Source organism: Columba livia, chromosome 6, assembly GCF_036013475.1.
Source record: "Columba livia isolate bColLiv1 breed racing homer chromosome 6, bColLiv1.pat.W.v2, whole genome shotgun sequence".
In the NCBI taxonomy this organism is placed as follows: Eukaryota; Metazoa; Chordata; class Aves; order Columbiformes; family Columbidae; genus Columba; species Columba livia.
The window spans coordinates 15,002,487-15,018,507 of NC_088607.1; the positions used below are offsets into that span (position 1 = coordinate 15,002,487).

The following is a 16,021-nucleotide window of genomic DNA, read 5'->3' on the forward strand; positions in this document are numbered from 1 at the left end:
CCCAGCAGGGCATCACCCAGGACACAGGCAGCTGGGGCAGGCAGGGGAGGACAACTCCCATCTCTGCAAACCCACCCTGCAGAGACACACGAGTAGGTAGGAGCCACTGGGAGATTCTGTTCTAGGGGGGAATTTCAGCTGCTGAAAATCTTGCAACACTCGAGGAGGAACAGATGCCTACAAGCTGCCAGGCGAGACTTGCAGGAATGCTGCAGGAGAAAGGGAACCTCCTTTGTCAAATGCAAATCAGCAAGTGGGAGAAATCTGGGTGTGCAGGAGGGAGAAAGGACTTTGCATCACGCTTTACATCCTCAAAAGCAGGTCACCTGTCTCTGCCCACGCCTCCAGCAAGGAGGGAACTCCCGGGCACAGCCCCACTGCTGGGCAGGCTGCGGGGGGCTCTGTGCCCACCCTGAGTGTTTCTCTTCCACTTCTGCATAATCGATACAAAATCTGTGTTAAGAAAAGCACTTGTTTTGGAGAGCAGAGATGGGAATGAAGCATTCCCGGACTTAGGATATATCCCGTGTTTCATGAGCCCTCCCAGCTTTATAAAGCATCGTGTGTTTGTGTGCTCAGTGCCTGTGGGCTCAGCTTTTATTTAAAGAGGAATGAGATACTATTTCCAGCCTTCACTTACACCACACTGGATGCCACACCAGGGGCCCTTTCAGCAGCTCAGGTCTGCTGTGAAAACGTGTGTGCATCTTTGTTAGGAGCGAGTCCATGCTATGGACACATGTCCTCCTGCTCTGCCAGGGCAAAGCGCCGTGCCTGAGCTCACCTCTGTGGGAGGGGATGTCTGTGCTGACTGGTCTCAGCATACCGTCCTCTGTTGCCCATCCCAAGGCCTGGCAATGGCCACAGCAAAGGGGCCAAAAGCTGGGTGTGGGGACCTGGGAGGTGCAGACCCATCCTGCTGGAGCATCACTTGCCCTCGGCTAGGAAAGCAACCGGCTAGGGGCTGCTGAGCAGGGCACGGCCATGGCTGCTGCAGCCACAGGTCATCAGAGCATCCTCACCCCTATACACCAGCGGGAGGGCCCTGGTTGAACCCTGGAGCAGAGGGGCTCCAGCTAATGAATCATTAATTGCTTCAGAGAGGAAACAAGCAAAACCCAACCTGTGCATACCTGAGTGACCTGTGAGCCCTGGGACCCAGCCAGACTGTACATCACCGAGAAATGGTTGAGGGTTCACCTGCCAAAGCAGAGCTGGAGAACCAGCCCAGCCCAGTGGGTGTCCATCTCCCTGCAGCCTTCCCAGCCCCATCGTGCCCCCACGGGACTCCCGGGAGCTCCCAGCCTCTGGCAGCAGACTGGCAAAGCTCTGAGCTGCGCTGCAGCGAGCCCGGCTCATTTAATCTATTCAATTGGACTCAATTTCCAGCCACATGATTCAATTAGCCCTGGAGGGACAGCATGGGAGAGCAGAGGCTGGGGAGCACAGCCCAGCCCGTGCTCCAGCAGCCGCCAAGCCAGGAGAGGGGAACGTGGCACAGAGCCCCAGCAGCTCATCCCGCAGGGGACAGGACTCTGCACTTGTCCCAGCCTTCTGGGACACACTGAGATGACAGGGGCTGCCAAGGGTGGCCTAAAGATGCTTTAAAAAGACAACAGGAGTGAGGCAAGTATCCAGCAATGCTCCCCCAAGGGTGCTGCCTGTCCCATTTATTTGGGGTCACCCCTGTGTTTGTCCAGTGTCCCGCTGAGCTCACCCACACTGTGCTGCAGCAGGGAGAACCAGGGTTCTGACCAGCACAAAGGATTCCAGCAGCCCTGGGGAAGTCCAAGTCCCATAGGCCTTGTAACAACCCTTCTCCAGCCTTCTGGCCCAGACTTTCATTCATGTCTTTCTTCAGTGTCTGCACTTCCCCTGAAAGCATCAGCAAAGGCATTAATTAGTTTCCACTAGGGGAAAAGCCCGTCTTATCTTGGCCCCTTTGGATGTTCTGCAGTTCCCAAAGCTGGGTTTTACTCCTTTCATGTTACTGCAATGGTTCATCTGCCAAGAAAACGCCATCACCTTCTCAAGGATAAACCTTCGTCCAGGATGACCTGCTCAGCACAGACAGGTTGCAGTCCCTGCTCATCCCAACAAGTACCAAACAAGAAAACAGAGCTCAGAAAACAGGGAGGAGAATAAATATCCAGGCAGCATTGGTGCTGACACCAAGACAGAGAGGTGGTTGCCAGTGCCAAGAGCCAGCCATAAATCTTACTGCAGAACGCTGGCCACGCACCAGCCCCAACACGCACGATGGCAGCCGCGACTCAGTGGGGTAACAGCGTCTCCCTCTGCTGCGCACCAGGCTGGGAAGGACACCGGCTCCTCCTGCCCTCCCAGCCCCTGGCTCCATCCCATGTGGGATGTGGGGAGGCAGATGGTGCACACTGGGGGTGATCCCCTGTGCAAGTGCTGCCCAGGAGATAGTTCTCCCCATGACAGCAGGCTTCTCCTCCTGATACCCACCATGCAACAGCCTGGCAGGACCCCGGAGCAGGGGGAGAGCATGCAATTCTTCAGGCAGGGAGAGAAACTCGCCCCAGCGGGTACCAGGACAGGAGCAAAGGTGCACTGGGCTCCCTGGCTGCTGTACGTGAGACTCAGGGGTGTGACTACCTGCTTCTGACACCCTGGAGAAGCAGCCAAACCATCACAGGCAGCGCCTCCTCTGACAACCCACAGCCCGGGTACAGGGGACTCAGCTCCTGAGGAGCTGCCTCTCTCTCAAGTCTGCATGAAAAATGGGACCTGTAAGAGTTAGGGAAGAAGAGACGATACTAAAAATCACAGTGGCACTTACAAATCAATTTTTAATAACTCCTTCCAAAGTTTAGCTCAAACTCAATTTTTCTCCTCCAGAATTTGGTCATTATTTTGTAAAATATTTGTCTCCCTGCAGCGGCTGCCTAATTTAAAGGCAGCAATGTGATTTCTCCCCACACTCCCCAAGCCTCAAAACCACCTCTTCCAATAATAGACTGGGTTATGAATTAGATATAATAAAATACACCCAACAGCTCAGATCAGATACGGGAAAGTTTGGGGCCATCAGCCATGTCCTGAGGCTGAATGTTACGAATTAAACGACTTTCTGCTTAGTTCAAGTTGGCCTCAAAACACAAGTAGTAGTATGGTGTTTAACAAAATAGGCAAATCTGCAGCAAAATCTGTGAGCAGAAGTTTGCTGACACCAGCAGCAGAGAGAGTATCATACTGTGCACAGGTAGATCTCTGCATCCCTCGCTCACATCCATGGGCTCTCAGTCTTGCTCCCATTTTCCCCACTGGCAGCCCCAGGGGCACGTCAGGGGCAGAAGGATGCTCAGGACCCGCTGGTACCTGCAGTCTGGACCAAGGAGGAGGCACCGCTGTGCAGAGCGAGGTTCTGATGCTGCCCAGGCCCAGCAGCAAGCAACTGCTCTGCTGCAGCCAGCATGTCACCAAATGGTGACAGGGCCACCCCATAATTCCCCCACTCTCCCCTCTGTGAAGGACAAACACTGCACACTCCGGACACGCAGGGCTCTGCTATTTATTGAGCTCTTGGTGTGTATGTACATCCATTTACAGTGCTCGGTTCAGTGACGGTGTGACAAGAGAACATGTGTCACAGTCTTACCCGGCTCAGCCTTGGACAAGGGCTGACCTCAGGAGCTGCTCCCAGTCACAGCCTGTGCTTCCCAGTTCATCCCAGCAAGGGAGCACCACGGGGGAGATAAGACCTTCAATGGCTGAGCCCAGAGTGAAAAGCTGAAAATCCCAGAGGTGGCTGAGGCAGAGGCAGGCTCATCCCCACCTGTCCCACCTATCTGTTCAGTCTCAGCCTAAGCAGGATCAGAGAAAAGGAGGCATGTGGATGGTTGGGTGACTCAATGCTCTGACAGCAGCGGTGCTGTGGCTGCACCTCAAGGAAGCCACTCAAGCCCCCTTTGGGAAGAAACTGCCCCCCTCGCAGGGTCTGGGAAGAGCTCCCCACACATACAGACAAGTGCCCCAGGCTACAAACCATTTTCACTCATTTTTCACTGGAGAAATGGTCTTCTTCTATATGCCCTGGCCTGTTGCCATGCAGAGTGTTTTTATGAAGCCTGCTTGCTCTCCCAAGCATGTACACATGTACACATTTCCACACACTTGCACGGCAGGAAAGCAAATAAGTGTCTGGCTTAGCTGATAAAAGCCAGACAATTCCATGCTGAGGCAAAGTATCTTCTGCAGGGAGAAGCCGGTGCTCCCAAGGGAAATATATGGTCTCCATTGAGTGCTGTGACCAGTGGGCGGCCAAGGACACAGTTTTCAGTTTCCCATGCTCATGGCATGTAAAGATGAAACACTAACACAATTAACACACGCTGGCATGAATAAGCCTTGACTAAAAATGGCTGAGAATCACATCACTCACAGTAACCCACAAGGGTAAGAGGTGGACAGGCACTTTTTTTTAAAAAAAAAAAAGCTGCTTTCTAGAGAAAAAAAAATGTGGATCTGGGATGTAAATAACTTCTCTGCTTCAATCCACCAAGTCAGGCCAGATCCTAACATCACTGCTGGGAGCTGAAAATGCACGAGCAGGGAGTGGGTGTTTACACTGTGTGTTCCTGAGTTGGCAGCCTGACCCAGCGCTGGGAACAGGCTCTGCTGGACCTGGGCACCTCCAGAGCCTCAGCTCTGGCACAGAGAGGTCTGCCGGTGCCCCAGGGCATCATCCCAGAACTCTTCCCTAGGAAGGTCTCAGCAGACTGTTGCTGCAAGTCGCTTGGTGAAGATGGGAGGACAAGCGAGAAAGTGAAGTAACTACTCCACATTTTAATTGCGTGCTACACACAAGAGAAAAAACAGGATTTAGTTTGTGAAGGTCACCAGGCACTGGCAAGCACGTGCAAGGCAGACGATCCTGTGAGGAAGAGGAGGACTGTCACAATGCAGTCTCTGATGGGCAATAAGGGCAGTGGGGCGAGGGAGTCTCCCTGTCCTCTGCCCCATGAAAACTGAGTATCTAAAAATGTCCCTCAACCTTAGAAACAGCAGATATGAGCTGGCCTACTGGAACCAACAGTGACCCCAAGCAGAGCTGGTCTCCAGTTACAAAGTGCTCTGTTTGATGACCCATATTCTTGCATGCTGGCTCAGACAGAACCCTGTAAGCCAACAGCCTTAGAGGCAAAATTTCTCCTTCTCCAGTAGCCAAATGACTTGGTTCAAGTAACACCATCTGACATGAGGAGCCAGCAGTGAGCAGGGACTGCCCTTGGGGGGGGGCTGTTTTATACCCCAAAGCCATTCCCAGTGGGACGGCACTGCATTTGACCTGCACTGCGGGAGGTCAAGTTGATCCAGGCTGATGGAGAAAGAACTGCCCTCACCTGGGATCAGAGAGCTTTCTCTGTAGAGCAGGCAAGCGATCCCAACCCAGAACTCTCTCACACAGCCAGATTGGTTTTATTGTTTTGGTTGTGAGCTTTGCCCAGCTCTGCTACAAAGGCTTCCAGTGCATCTTCCCTGAGGCTGCGGAGGGAATCTCCCATTGCTACATTACCGGAATGGCTGCCCACCCCCATGGCACCTTATAAAATTGCTTCCTCCTCCTCCTCAACATGCCCATCACCTCTCCTCAGCCTCAGTCCTGTTGAAACACACGCCTTTGGAATCAAACACACAGCAGCAAGGCTTTCCCCTAGAACAAATGCAGTCCCTTCTGCAGGTGGAAGGCAAGGGGCGACCGGCTGCAGGTCTGGAGTGTCTCTGCCCAGACAGGCCCGTCTCTGGTCAGCCCTGCGCAGCAGCTGCATCCCTGCTTCAAGAGATCGTAGAGAATTCCTTCAGCAGCAGCTCCTGGCTCAGCGTGTTGAAAGCAAGGTTCTTCCTCACATTGATGCTGATGGACCGAACCTGACAGAGACAAAACAGCATGTTTTAGCCAAGGGATTCTTCCTGGCTCCCCATGAGCATGGCAGCTCTGACACTGCTGACCTCCAGGTTCAGCATGAAACCATTTTTATGCTGTTACAGGCCCAGAGAACTTGCTGCAGCCAGCTCTCACTGAGACTCCAGCTTAGCAAGAAATCCCCAAGGATTAGCTGCTTGCTGGAATAACAGGAATGTCTATAGCGACATATCAGCAAGTAAAGTAAATTCCAAATGAGACAGGGATGCGAGAGGGTGGTCTGTTGGAATGCATGAGCTATGATGTGATGGGGAATGTGAGCACTTCCAGGATGCAGCTGGAAGAGCATTTTCTACCAGCACCCACTGGAGTGCCAGCCAGCGTTCTCCTGGATGAACGCAGAGCCATGGCCTCTGTCCTGCTCCAGAACCTGCGGAGCCAAAGACACGGAGTCAAGGAAAGGACAGAAGCCGTGCCACTGTGCTGTAAACAGAAATTATCATCCAAGCTGGCAGAAAACTGTGGGCTCAGAGCAAGCTATGTGTATTCTGTGTTGAGTGCCTTACACTTGAAGCTGGGTCACTAGCTGTCTCTGAAAGAGACAGCTTTGTCCCTTAATGATGCCCAGACTTGTGGTCACCTGCAGACTCTGCCAGGAAGAACTGGGCAGCCCTGTCACGCAGCAGCCTCCCTGCCCCCTTCGTGCCTGCAGACTCACTGGCCGAACACGCCAGCCCCAGACTGGGCTCAGTCTCAGATGCACTCGGCAACGAGAAAACAAAGTCAAACATCATCTGTGTCAGCGACTGTGCTGCAGCAACAGAAAGCAAAACTGACACAAGCTCATCCAAACAACGGGATTACGGTTCCCAGAGACTTGGAGCCTGTGATAATAAGGTTGCTGCTGACCTGGTTAGTGTTTTGTGCTTTTTAAAAGCACTGGGAGATGAATTATATAGAAGCAGAATGAGGAATCCAACACTGGGGGCTCGAAGAGCAAGTCAGCAGTGTTTATACTGCTGAGAGTCCTACTTGCTGCCCTGGTGAGAAAGCAGAAGGGAAGGGCAAATAGCTCCTGAAAAGGCAGAATGTGTAGAAGAGTGGGAAGCAAATCAAAACATGGAAGGTTAAAAGGCAAAGCTGTGAAGTAAACCCCAGTGAGCCCCATTGCACAGACTCTTACCACTTGAGCAAGCTAGCAAAGATTTCTACACTTAAGGATGGAATATTTAAGCTTTAGAACATCTGGAGAAACCACAGATTCTCCTCCGTTGGGATGCTTAGCAGAGACCCCACACATCTTTGTTCCCTTGCAGCACTTCCTCACCTCTCTTCCCTTGGTGTCTTTTGCCTTATTCCATAGTGAAACAGGTTGGAATCAAGCCTTGTCAGGTAGCCACACGTTACAGCCTATGTTAAACACCAGTGCAAGTGTCTTCCAGAGCACTGGTTTGCATTGGGCTGTCTCCCTGGCAGGAGTCCCACCTGCCAGGATTTGGTCCCAGTCCTACTGAGGGCTCCCCACCTCAGAGACCCAGCCAGTTCTGATGGCAGAGGAAAAACCCAGCTAAACAAATGCAGAGAGTCCTCTGCCCTGGGGAGTGCCTGCAGAAAAGGGCCAGATGCTACAGGTAGCGTAAGCCAGCATCCCTACTCTGACTACAAGCATTTCCATAGGTCCCAGCAACAGAAAGAACAAGCAGAAATGAGCTCCTGGCCTCAGGAACTGCTGCCAGGGGCCAGGCACCAGCAGTAAAAGACACCCAAATGCATACACATCAAGGTCTCCAAGAAGGATGTGGCAGCAGTGTCAACAGGCCCAGAAAGGGAAGCTGGAGTGACACATGATGAGAACACAGGGCTTAGCAGAAACTGTGGCTATGGGGCAGAGCACAAGAAATTAAGCTTGTTTAGCTTGCGAAGAGGTGGTTTAGGAGGAACAGATCAAACACTCTCCAATATGTAAAATGAGGTCAGAAGAGAACAGTGAGTAATATTTCTCTGCCTCCCCAGGGACGGGACAAGAAAAACTTAGCTTAATTTAAGACAAAGAAGATTTACACAGGAAAAGAGGAAATACTTTTAAACCTATGGGTTGTGAAGCAGCAGAGTAGATCACCTGGGGCCAGCATGGAGCTCTTTTCACTTCAAGACAGCTTCAGGTTTCAAGAGGACCTTAGACACAAACTTTGGTCAAAAGCGGTCTAGATGGACTTGGATCTGCTTTAACACGAGTTGGGGAGAGGAGTGGGCATGATAACAACACTCAAAATGACTCTGACATTTCTACAAATCTCTGACCAGCATTTCTCCTGCTCTGAGAAATCTGGCGGCTCTGAGCCAACCAGCTTAAAAGGTAAGAATAGCTCAAATTAGAGTTAAATCAAGTTATCTCCAGCACAAGGAGCCAGAGCTCATCTGCCTTTTGGGGCTGGGAGACCAGACAGTGACACAGGGAGGTGTCAGCCTGTAACGCGGATAAACTTCAGAAGCTTCCTGCAGTCTGGCTGAGCTGCTCCATCCGTGAGGCTTCCTCCAGAGTCCTCATGGTGCAGAGGGCAGCCCTGCCCTGGCTGCCAGCCTGGAAACTTCCAGAACCTTCTGAAGTGGCTTATACAAGGGGCCAAAACCAGCCTCCAGAAGTAAGCCGAGGGCTTTAACATCCACTCTGTCAGGAAGTAAAAGCAGAGCCCACGTCCTCTCTTGCTCCTGTATGGAGCATGCTGGAGCACACTAGGGCCAGAAGAGCTTTTAAAATTGTTTTCTATTAGCAGTTTGGATCACATTTAACCCACAGACTCGGAAGAAACAGGGAATGCATGAAATGCTGACATCACCTAGAGAACATTGAGCAAATGAAAGAATGGATGAAGTGGTGGCATTAACCATGTGAGGAAAACATTATTCAGTTCTAGTTTTGTGTCATTATAGTTGGTTGTGTGCAACACTGTACAGACACTCCTATTTTGCAGCAAGTCCCATCATTAAACCTGTTTCCAATCAACAAGCAGCTCTTCAGAAATTTGTACAATGGGAGGAAGGTTTACACTGACTACTACATCTAATTAAAAGTCAAATTAGTGTAATTTCCCCTGCAGAAATCAATCCCTAATCAGACTATTTTGAGATTCTGCTGAAACCTCTCCAACTGCAAAGACACTGAATGCTTTGGAAAGATGCTGAATCTTTTTCCACATATTCCTGCAGCTGCGATGCAAGGGTCCAAAAGCTCACATCCAAACCATTCATTCTATCAAAGCAGCACAGACCTCAAATGACATCCCTGAGGGTTCAAAGGGAAAAAAAAAAGTGCTAGAAAACTTCCTAGCTTCCTTCCTTTAGCCTCTCAAAAGGCAGCACAACAGGCTAGAAAACCCAGTTAATAAAACACTCTGCACATTACCTTCCACCACAATGTGGCTGCAGTATCGTAGGCCTTTGAAAGCTTCTTTGAAAAGGGAATGGGAAAAGAAAGCAGATTTTTCTTTGGGATAAGCAAGAAAGAGCAGCACTGAGGCATAGCCAGAGAAGTGAAACAGTGCATTAGCAAAGCATGTCAAAGGACTGAGAACAAGATTTCTAAGCATAAAGGAGACAAGAGAATGGCTTGGGGAAGTTTCTGCTCACCCACTTAATGGGAGCACAGGGAGATGAAAAGGCAGCTGAAAAGGAAAATGGCTCCTGCATGTCATTCCCTACCAAGAAGGATTTGCTTTAATGCAATCGCACAGATAGAGATAAGAAAACCAGGCAGAAAATGGGAAGAATTATTTGCAAATGGATCCTGTTCACGAAGACCTGATAGGACCAGCGTGAGTTTGGAAACCATACTGGAAACCGGTAGTTCACCACCAGTCCTGTTCCTTTGGCACTTGGGTAGGGGGATATTATCCAACAGCAGACCAGCAACAGAAGCCAAAGTGAAGACTCAGGAACAAGTACCTTGTTTGAAGAGGACACGGGGAGGGCTGGGCAGACTGGGGCCTTTCTGATAAGTCATTCAAACAATTAATAAAACCATCAGTTGCTGTGCACCTAGAGGAAAAACCAGTGTGGAGGATGGGAGGCCAGCTGGGTTTGCAGAAGACAAATCATAACATATCAGGTTGATTTCCCACTGTGTTGAGAGAATGGCTTAATGGAATGCAGGGGATTTTCTGTAGCTGTGAGTAAAGAACATTTAATAGGGTCCCAATTCTCAGGGCATCTAGAGAAACGTGGATTAAACAGATTCACAACTGGGTCAAATCAGTACATTTAGACAGTAATTATTCAGGCTTTCATATGCTCTTGAGGACAGGGTCCCAGGAGTACCTGGATGGGAAATTTTCAGAAGGGCGTTGAGGAAGGACTGGTTATGCTAAACAGATTCTTAAATGATACAAAATTAGGATTTGGAGGAAAAAAAAAAAAAGGCTAGGAAGAAAATAATTTTAGCTGAAGTGTTTTGTTGTGATTATCTTAGGACTGAGAATGTCATTTTAATCAATTGGCATGATCAGCCTGAGCTTCTGCCAGGCCAAGTGGAAAGTGGGGCACGCACGAAGCAGAGCATCCACGTGGCCGAGAGGCTGGGGAAGGAGATGCTGGCTGAGGAGGGCAGGAGCCCTTGGGACAGAACAGATGACAACAGAAACATGAATGCGTCTCATTTCCAGGCTACAGTAATAGGAGAAGCCTGTGTCACAGGAAGGCTATGGCCCAATTTCTTTGCGTGTATTCCAGATACGGTATCAAACAGCAGGCCAGACAGACAAAAACAGGCAGAAAACAGCACAGAAAAATGGCATGAAAGTGATTGCAAGTGGTTTTGCCCATATCCTACCCAATGACAGTGCTGGGATGACCCAGAAAACATTAAAAAGCATTCATTAGAAGGAAGTAAATCAAATTCAGTCATGCTTGCTCTGGAGCAGAGTAGACAGAGGGAGGCATAACATTCCCAAACTCATGCAGACTCGTGATGGAGTGGGCAGACATCAATTACTCATCAATCAAGAAGGACAGAGCTGGGAGAAAGAGTCAGCTCTCAAACTGGTAGAGGAAGCTGCCAGAGTTAAAGATCTCTCCCTTTGCTGAAGCTGTAATGATTCAAAAGTGAGGAAAACCAGGCTCCCCTCAGATACCAGCCACTACAAAAACACTGCCTCCCTGGTGATGCAGCTGTCGGACAAGAAATTGTTGCATCAGGGCTCTCTGGAACAAGCTGGCTTGCTGAAAAATATAACTACCAATGCAAATTATTTGGACCCAGTTTTGTATTCACTATATTATTTTTGTGGGGCTTCCTACCACTAGTCTTCTCTGGTAAGAGACATTTCTAGGGAACACCTTTGCTTTCTTTGCTTAAGAACCCTATCTTGTGAGTGATGGAGGAAAGCAACAAACAGGCATGTGTTTCACCAGCATCACATGTTCTGCTCAGTCCAGTACTTTCTGGTCCCCTTAACAACAGCAAAAAGGCTAAGTTGCTCTGCATGATAAACACAAGGTGGGAGCAGTCAGCTTCTCCACCATGCAAACCTACCACCACAAAGGACAGTGGGTCCCCATGGCAGAAGTGACAGAGACTGAGTGACCAGAGCTGGCCTGAGCAGTCTGGTGGCTCCTCCCCAGCCACGTTTTGCAGGGCAAGGAGCATTTACATCAGTTGAGACGTGGTGTCTGCTCAGATCCTATTCCTGCCCCCTCTTTAGAGCCAAACGGAATAACAGGGCTTCTCAGCTATACTGCAAAATGCCACTGCCCAGGCCATAGGCAAAGGCTTTGGAAAAGGTCTGTTAATTCTGCGGAACCAAGGCAGCTTACCAGCTCTTTGAAGAAGGCAGCCTCTTTATGCTGCTCAGAGTAGCGTTCATACTGGTCCAGTCCGTCCTGCAGTTTCAGGGTCAGCGTGTCGTAGTTGGACCGTACGACTTCCAAAACCTGCCAAGACAGCCAAAGACAGCAGAGTCAGCATCCACAGACGCCTCAGCACAGGAGCAGCAAGGCTGAGCTAGATCACAGCTCTGACACCTGTTTTTGCAACACTCATGGCTTGAACAGCCAATATTTGGCTCATGACTAACACCACAGAGGTGGGCACTAAAGTCTTCCGAACGCCAGTAAAGAACAGCCTTCAAATTTACAGAATTTCTCCATTCCTGAGAACAGTGGATGAGCCTATGACAGCACCAGTTTTCCAAATACTATTATGTCACCAAGAGAAGTAGACATTATCTCATTAAATTAAGCAGCTAATTACCATGTGTATACCCAAATGTAACACAGTAGGCACTATGAGAACACAGGTTTGCCTGATGCCATGGCCCTTCCAATGCTAGTTTTGCCAGCCCACCTCCCTCCTGGCTTGCTAATCACCATTCACAATCTGCTAAACCGCCAGCTTGTACAGCTGCTCAGGTCAGCTTCCACACAGCACTGCACTTCTCTCCTGATAGCAACAACATTCTGACAGGCGCTAAGAGAAGACCAACCCTGGTACGGACTCCAGTTTTGGAAACAGATGGAGACATGAATCCAGGTCTTCTTGCCCAGGAGGTATTTTATTATCTGCCTTCACTGCAATCAAAGTACTTCAGCTTATATTACTGCCCTACTCTGCTCCCAGCACTGGGCTACACTTGCAAATGCATGGTTACATATCTCTGTCCTATTGAACTATTCATTTACCTAACTAGGGAACACCAAGAGGGACTCCCACAATGCTTTTTAGTTTCAAAGCATTGTGTGAACAAATGCATTCCTCAAAGCATTTGTGAGTTGCTAACAATAATCTTCCTAAAAGGAACCATATAGCTCAGTACTCCTGGGCAAAACATATGCTTGAAACAATTCTCTTAAACATATGAACTTCTTTCTTAGGCTGTTACCATCTGAGAGCTAAACAGAATATCAGTATTTGAGGTTTGCACTACAGTAGCATCTGCCCATGAAAGGCCTCAGCCAAGAGGACTACCTACTACAAGGTGCAAAGGAAGAGGACTCTGCCCCAAGGCATCACAACTCAGAAAAGATCCTAAGAAAAGCATTGCAGAGGATTTAAGACAACAATCACCAGAACAACAAGGAACCCTTCTATACTTCTCCTCTTGTCCTCCCAGCAACGTAACCACTACCCTCAATTGCCCTTTTAGGTATCTGGCAGCTCCTGTCCTCCACAGTACTGAATCGTGTCCTTATATCCTTTACTCTAGGAAACCTAGACCTAGGGTTCTTTCAAAAGCTTGTTTCCCCCAAACTTTGCATGTGGCAGTGGTACAGAGAGACACCCATGCAAATGCTTAGAAGCAGGCTAGGGCCTGAGGTGGCAGAACCCACAGGGCACCATCCAAATTAGGACTGGGGGTGAAAAAAGGTCCCAGAAGTGGTTCCCAGGTAAGGTGGTCACACAGCAGAGTCTCTTTGATGCTCGGCTGTCCCTCAGCATTGCAGAGGTAAGCTAGGGGCAGGAATCAGCATTTTGCAACGTGATTGAAGAACCGACTGTCAGTGTCCTGCTGCTGCAAGGGCACGCAGCCTCCTCTCTAGCACTCATTTCCTAATGCTGTTTGTCAGCTCCACTGCAATGACAGCCACCTCCAGTTCAGTCTGGCCTTCTTGTTCCCGTGTGCAGAAGCTGCAAGAAGTTATCACAGAGCCAAGTGCAACAATGAAAACAAGCTGCCTGGGTACATGAATAATTTACTCTGGGGCAACTATCCTCTAGGGATGGAGGGTAATAGTGTAATGCACCTTCTGAGCAATACAGACCTAGCAGCTTACATGGGTCAGCAGGTTCTCCTCCTGTCAATCTGAGAAAGCCAAGTTGATCAAGATTAATAAACTGCAGGGGAGAAATCTTGTTTGAAAGGTGAGGAGTAGAACAGGCTTCTCCAGCAGTAACTCAGAGTGGAAGCATTTTACCCAATCCACAGGAACCTTCCCCTTGGGCACCCCTTCACTCCCCTGTGTCCCCCTACACACAGCCATGCATAGGGCCGTAAGGGTGTGCCCAGACAATGGATGCACACTCTTCTCTACGAAGAATCAGGATTCCTCCTTGCTAGTTCTGAGCAGAGATCTCTTCAGATACTCAACAGAGACATCCTCAAACCATGATGAGGAGTAGTAAACTCCGAGGGCAGCAGCAAGCTCTACAGGCAGTGCCTTTTAAATCAGCCCTCCTGTGTCACCTTTGAAAGGCAGCTAGGAACTTGGTTTGATACTCCAGGAGAACAGTGAAGGAACAAGAGGTCCCAAAAGTCTATACTATGTTACCTGCTACTTATCATTATCTCTGCAGTGAACTTGAGATCAGTGTATCCCTTTAGCTGTGTATTTTCATTGGCCTCCACTCCTTATCTCCTTAATTATGAAATAGAATGTTAAAAGAAAGGGTAAGTTAAAAATAAACAGCTTCTCCTCACTGCCTGATAATTTCCCTTTCTTGCTGCTACTGAGAAATGCTACGTGGGATCTGAGATAAACCCACTCACAGATCATTTCACTTTATACCTTATAACAGATAGAAAGTGTTACTGAGATTAGGACCTGCCATCCTAGAGACAATTTCATCTGCTCTTTAAGATGCAGCTGCTAGACAGAGGAGAGGTTAAAGAGCAGCAGAAGGTATTACGAACATCTAACATGAAGGTTTGAAAGGCATCAGCTTTCTACAGAGATGACAGAAAAACACATCCTCCGTGTAACAGAAGACTGTGTGTTAGCATCCTTCACCCTTCTCACACACCGCTTTGACTTTTGCTCAGGAAAACGACTGCAGGAAGAACACCCTTTTGTGTTAAACATACAAGATCCTTATCTGCACCTTTCTGTCAGATACAAAGAACCAAAGGAATTCAATTTTGAGATTACAGCATGTCTCTTTCAAGGTCTTGTCCAACCTGGTCTTCCTAGAAGTCTCTGTGGAAGACTAGGAAACATCAATTCCAAGAAGGTAAAGTATTAATAACTTAAAGGAGGCGACTTTTACCTGGACTCTTCCACACAGACGCTAAATAGTCATTCAGTTTTTTAAAATCTCATGAGCAGCTGGAAGAACACCACTTCTAGTGTCAGGCAAGGGTAGAAGAAAATCAACTGTAGAAGATTTTCAAGGAGCTTTATGTGACACTCCTCAGATTGCAAGGAGAAACATGCAGGGCACGTTTTTTGCTTTGTTTTTTAAAAAAAGCTTTACTGGATCCTTACGGTGTAAAAAAATTAAGTGGAGTCACAACCTAAATCTCTTTTTCTAGGTTACCTTAGGGAGATCAGAGTCTTAAAAATGCAATACAACAGAAGTGAGCAACTCAGACATGGTCAATACAAGAAAGGCAAAGGCTGCTGAATTCCTTTCCTGCAGTTACCTGTATTAGCCCTTGAGGCTACATTCATTCATTTAATTCACTGCAACAAACCAGAAGTCAGTGGAGCTGCACCACTGTAATTTAAAGATAATTTGCCATCACATTAACCCTCTGCCCGACCACTCACTCACTGACTGCTTTCCAGAAATTCCAGAGAAACATTAGTGATTCAGGTCCCTGCATACGTGTCCCCAAACCAACCTTTTGGGAGCTGTTCTGAACAGCAAGTGCTTTCTGTGGCACTCAGATTTCAGGTTGCTCCTGCAGCTACAGCTGCCCCATACTTTGCCTTCCCCAGCAACACGGACACCCTGTGAGCATGAGCATCCCTCTGGGTAACACAGCAGGGGGCTGGCTGCCAATGGATGTGGGGCTCAGCAGCATCCCACCCATGCCATGCCATGCCACGACATGCCACTGCACCCAGAGGAACAAGAGTATTTCACAGTTTTTGGCTCCTTACTGTGGTGAACCACCAACTTACCACTCCCTTGCAAACTGGATGGACAACCTCTGAAGGCTCAGTGGACTCTTGTGGACACAAGCTCTGAAACCAGTTTCCTCAGAAACAACTGCTCCCGTCCCAAAATTTTCAGCATTCAAAACAGACCATGTTTTGCTGTACCACTCTCTACAGATAGGCTCCCTCTTATGGCACTAGAGCTGCTCCCCCTGACTGATCCTCAACACAAGCTGACTTGCTGCGCTTTCCCAGGAGACCAGACCTTCTGGAAGATCCTGTCCTGGGGAAACAAAGGGATTTACACGCAGCAGCTTCAGA

General features: G+C 48.9%; 1 protein-coding gene across 6 annotated transcripts in view; it reads right to left on the reverse strand.

The window, feature by feature from the left end:
- Window positions 1-3,520: 3,520 nt before the first annotated feature.
- Window positions 3,521-16,021, reverse strand: part of ARMH3 (armadillo like helical domain containing 3) — a 129,305-nt gene continuing 116,804 nt past the window's right edge. For all 6 annotated transcript variants that reach the window (XM_065068275.1, XM_065068271.1, XM_065068272.1 and 3 more), the window contains exons 25-26: window positions 11,699-11,815; window positions 3,521-5,895 (exon numbers count right to left, since the gene is read on the reverse strand). In XM_065068275.1, coding sequence (XP_064924347.1) covers window positions 5,803-5,895; window positions 11,699-11,815 — 210 coding nt within the window. In that variant the 3' untranslated portion in view covers window positions 3,521-5,802. The remainder of the gene's footprint in view (window positions 5,896-11,698; window positions 11,816-16,021) is intronic.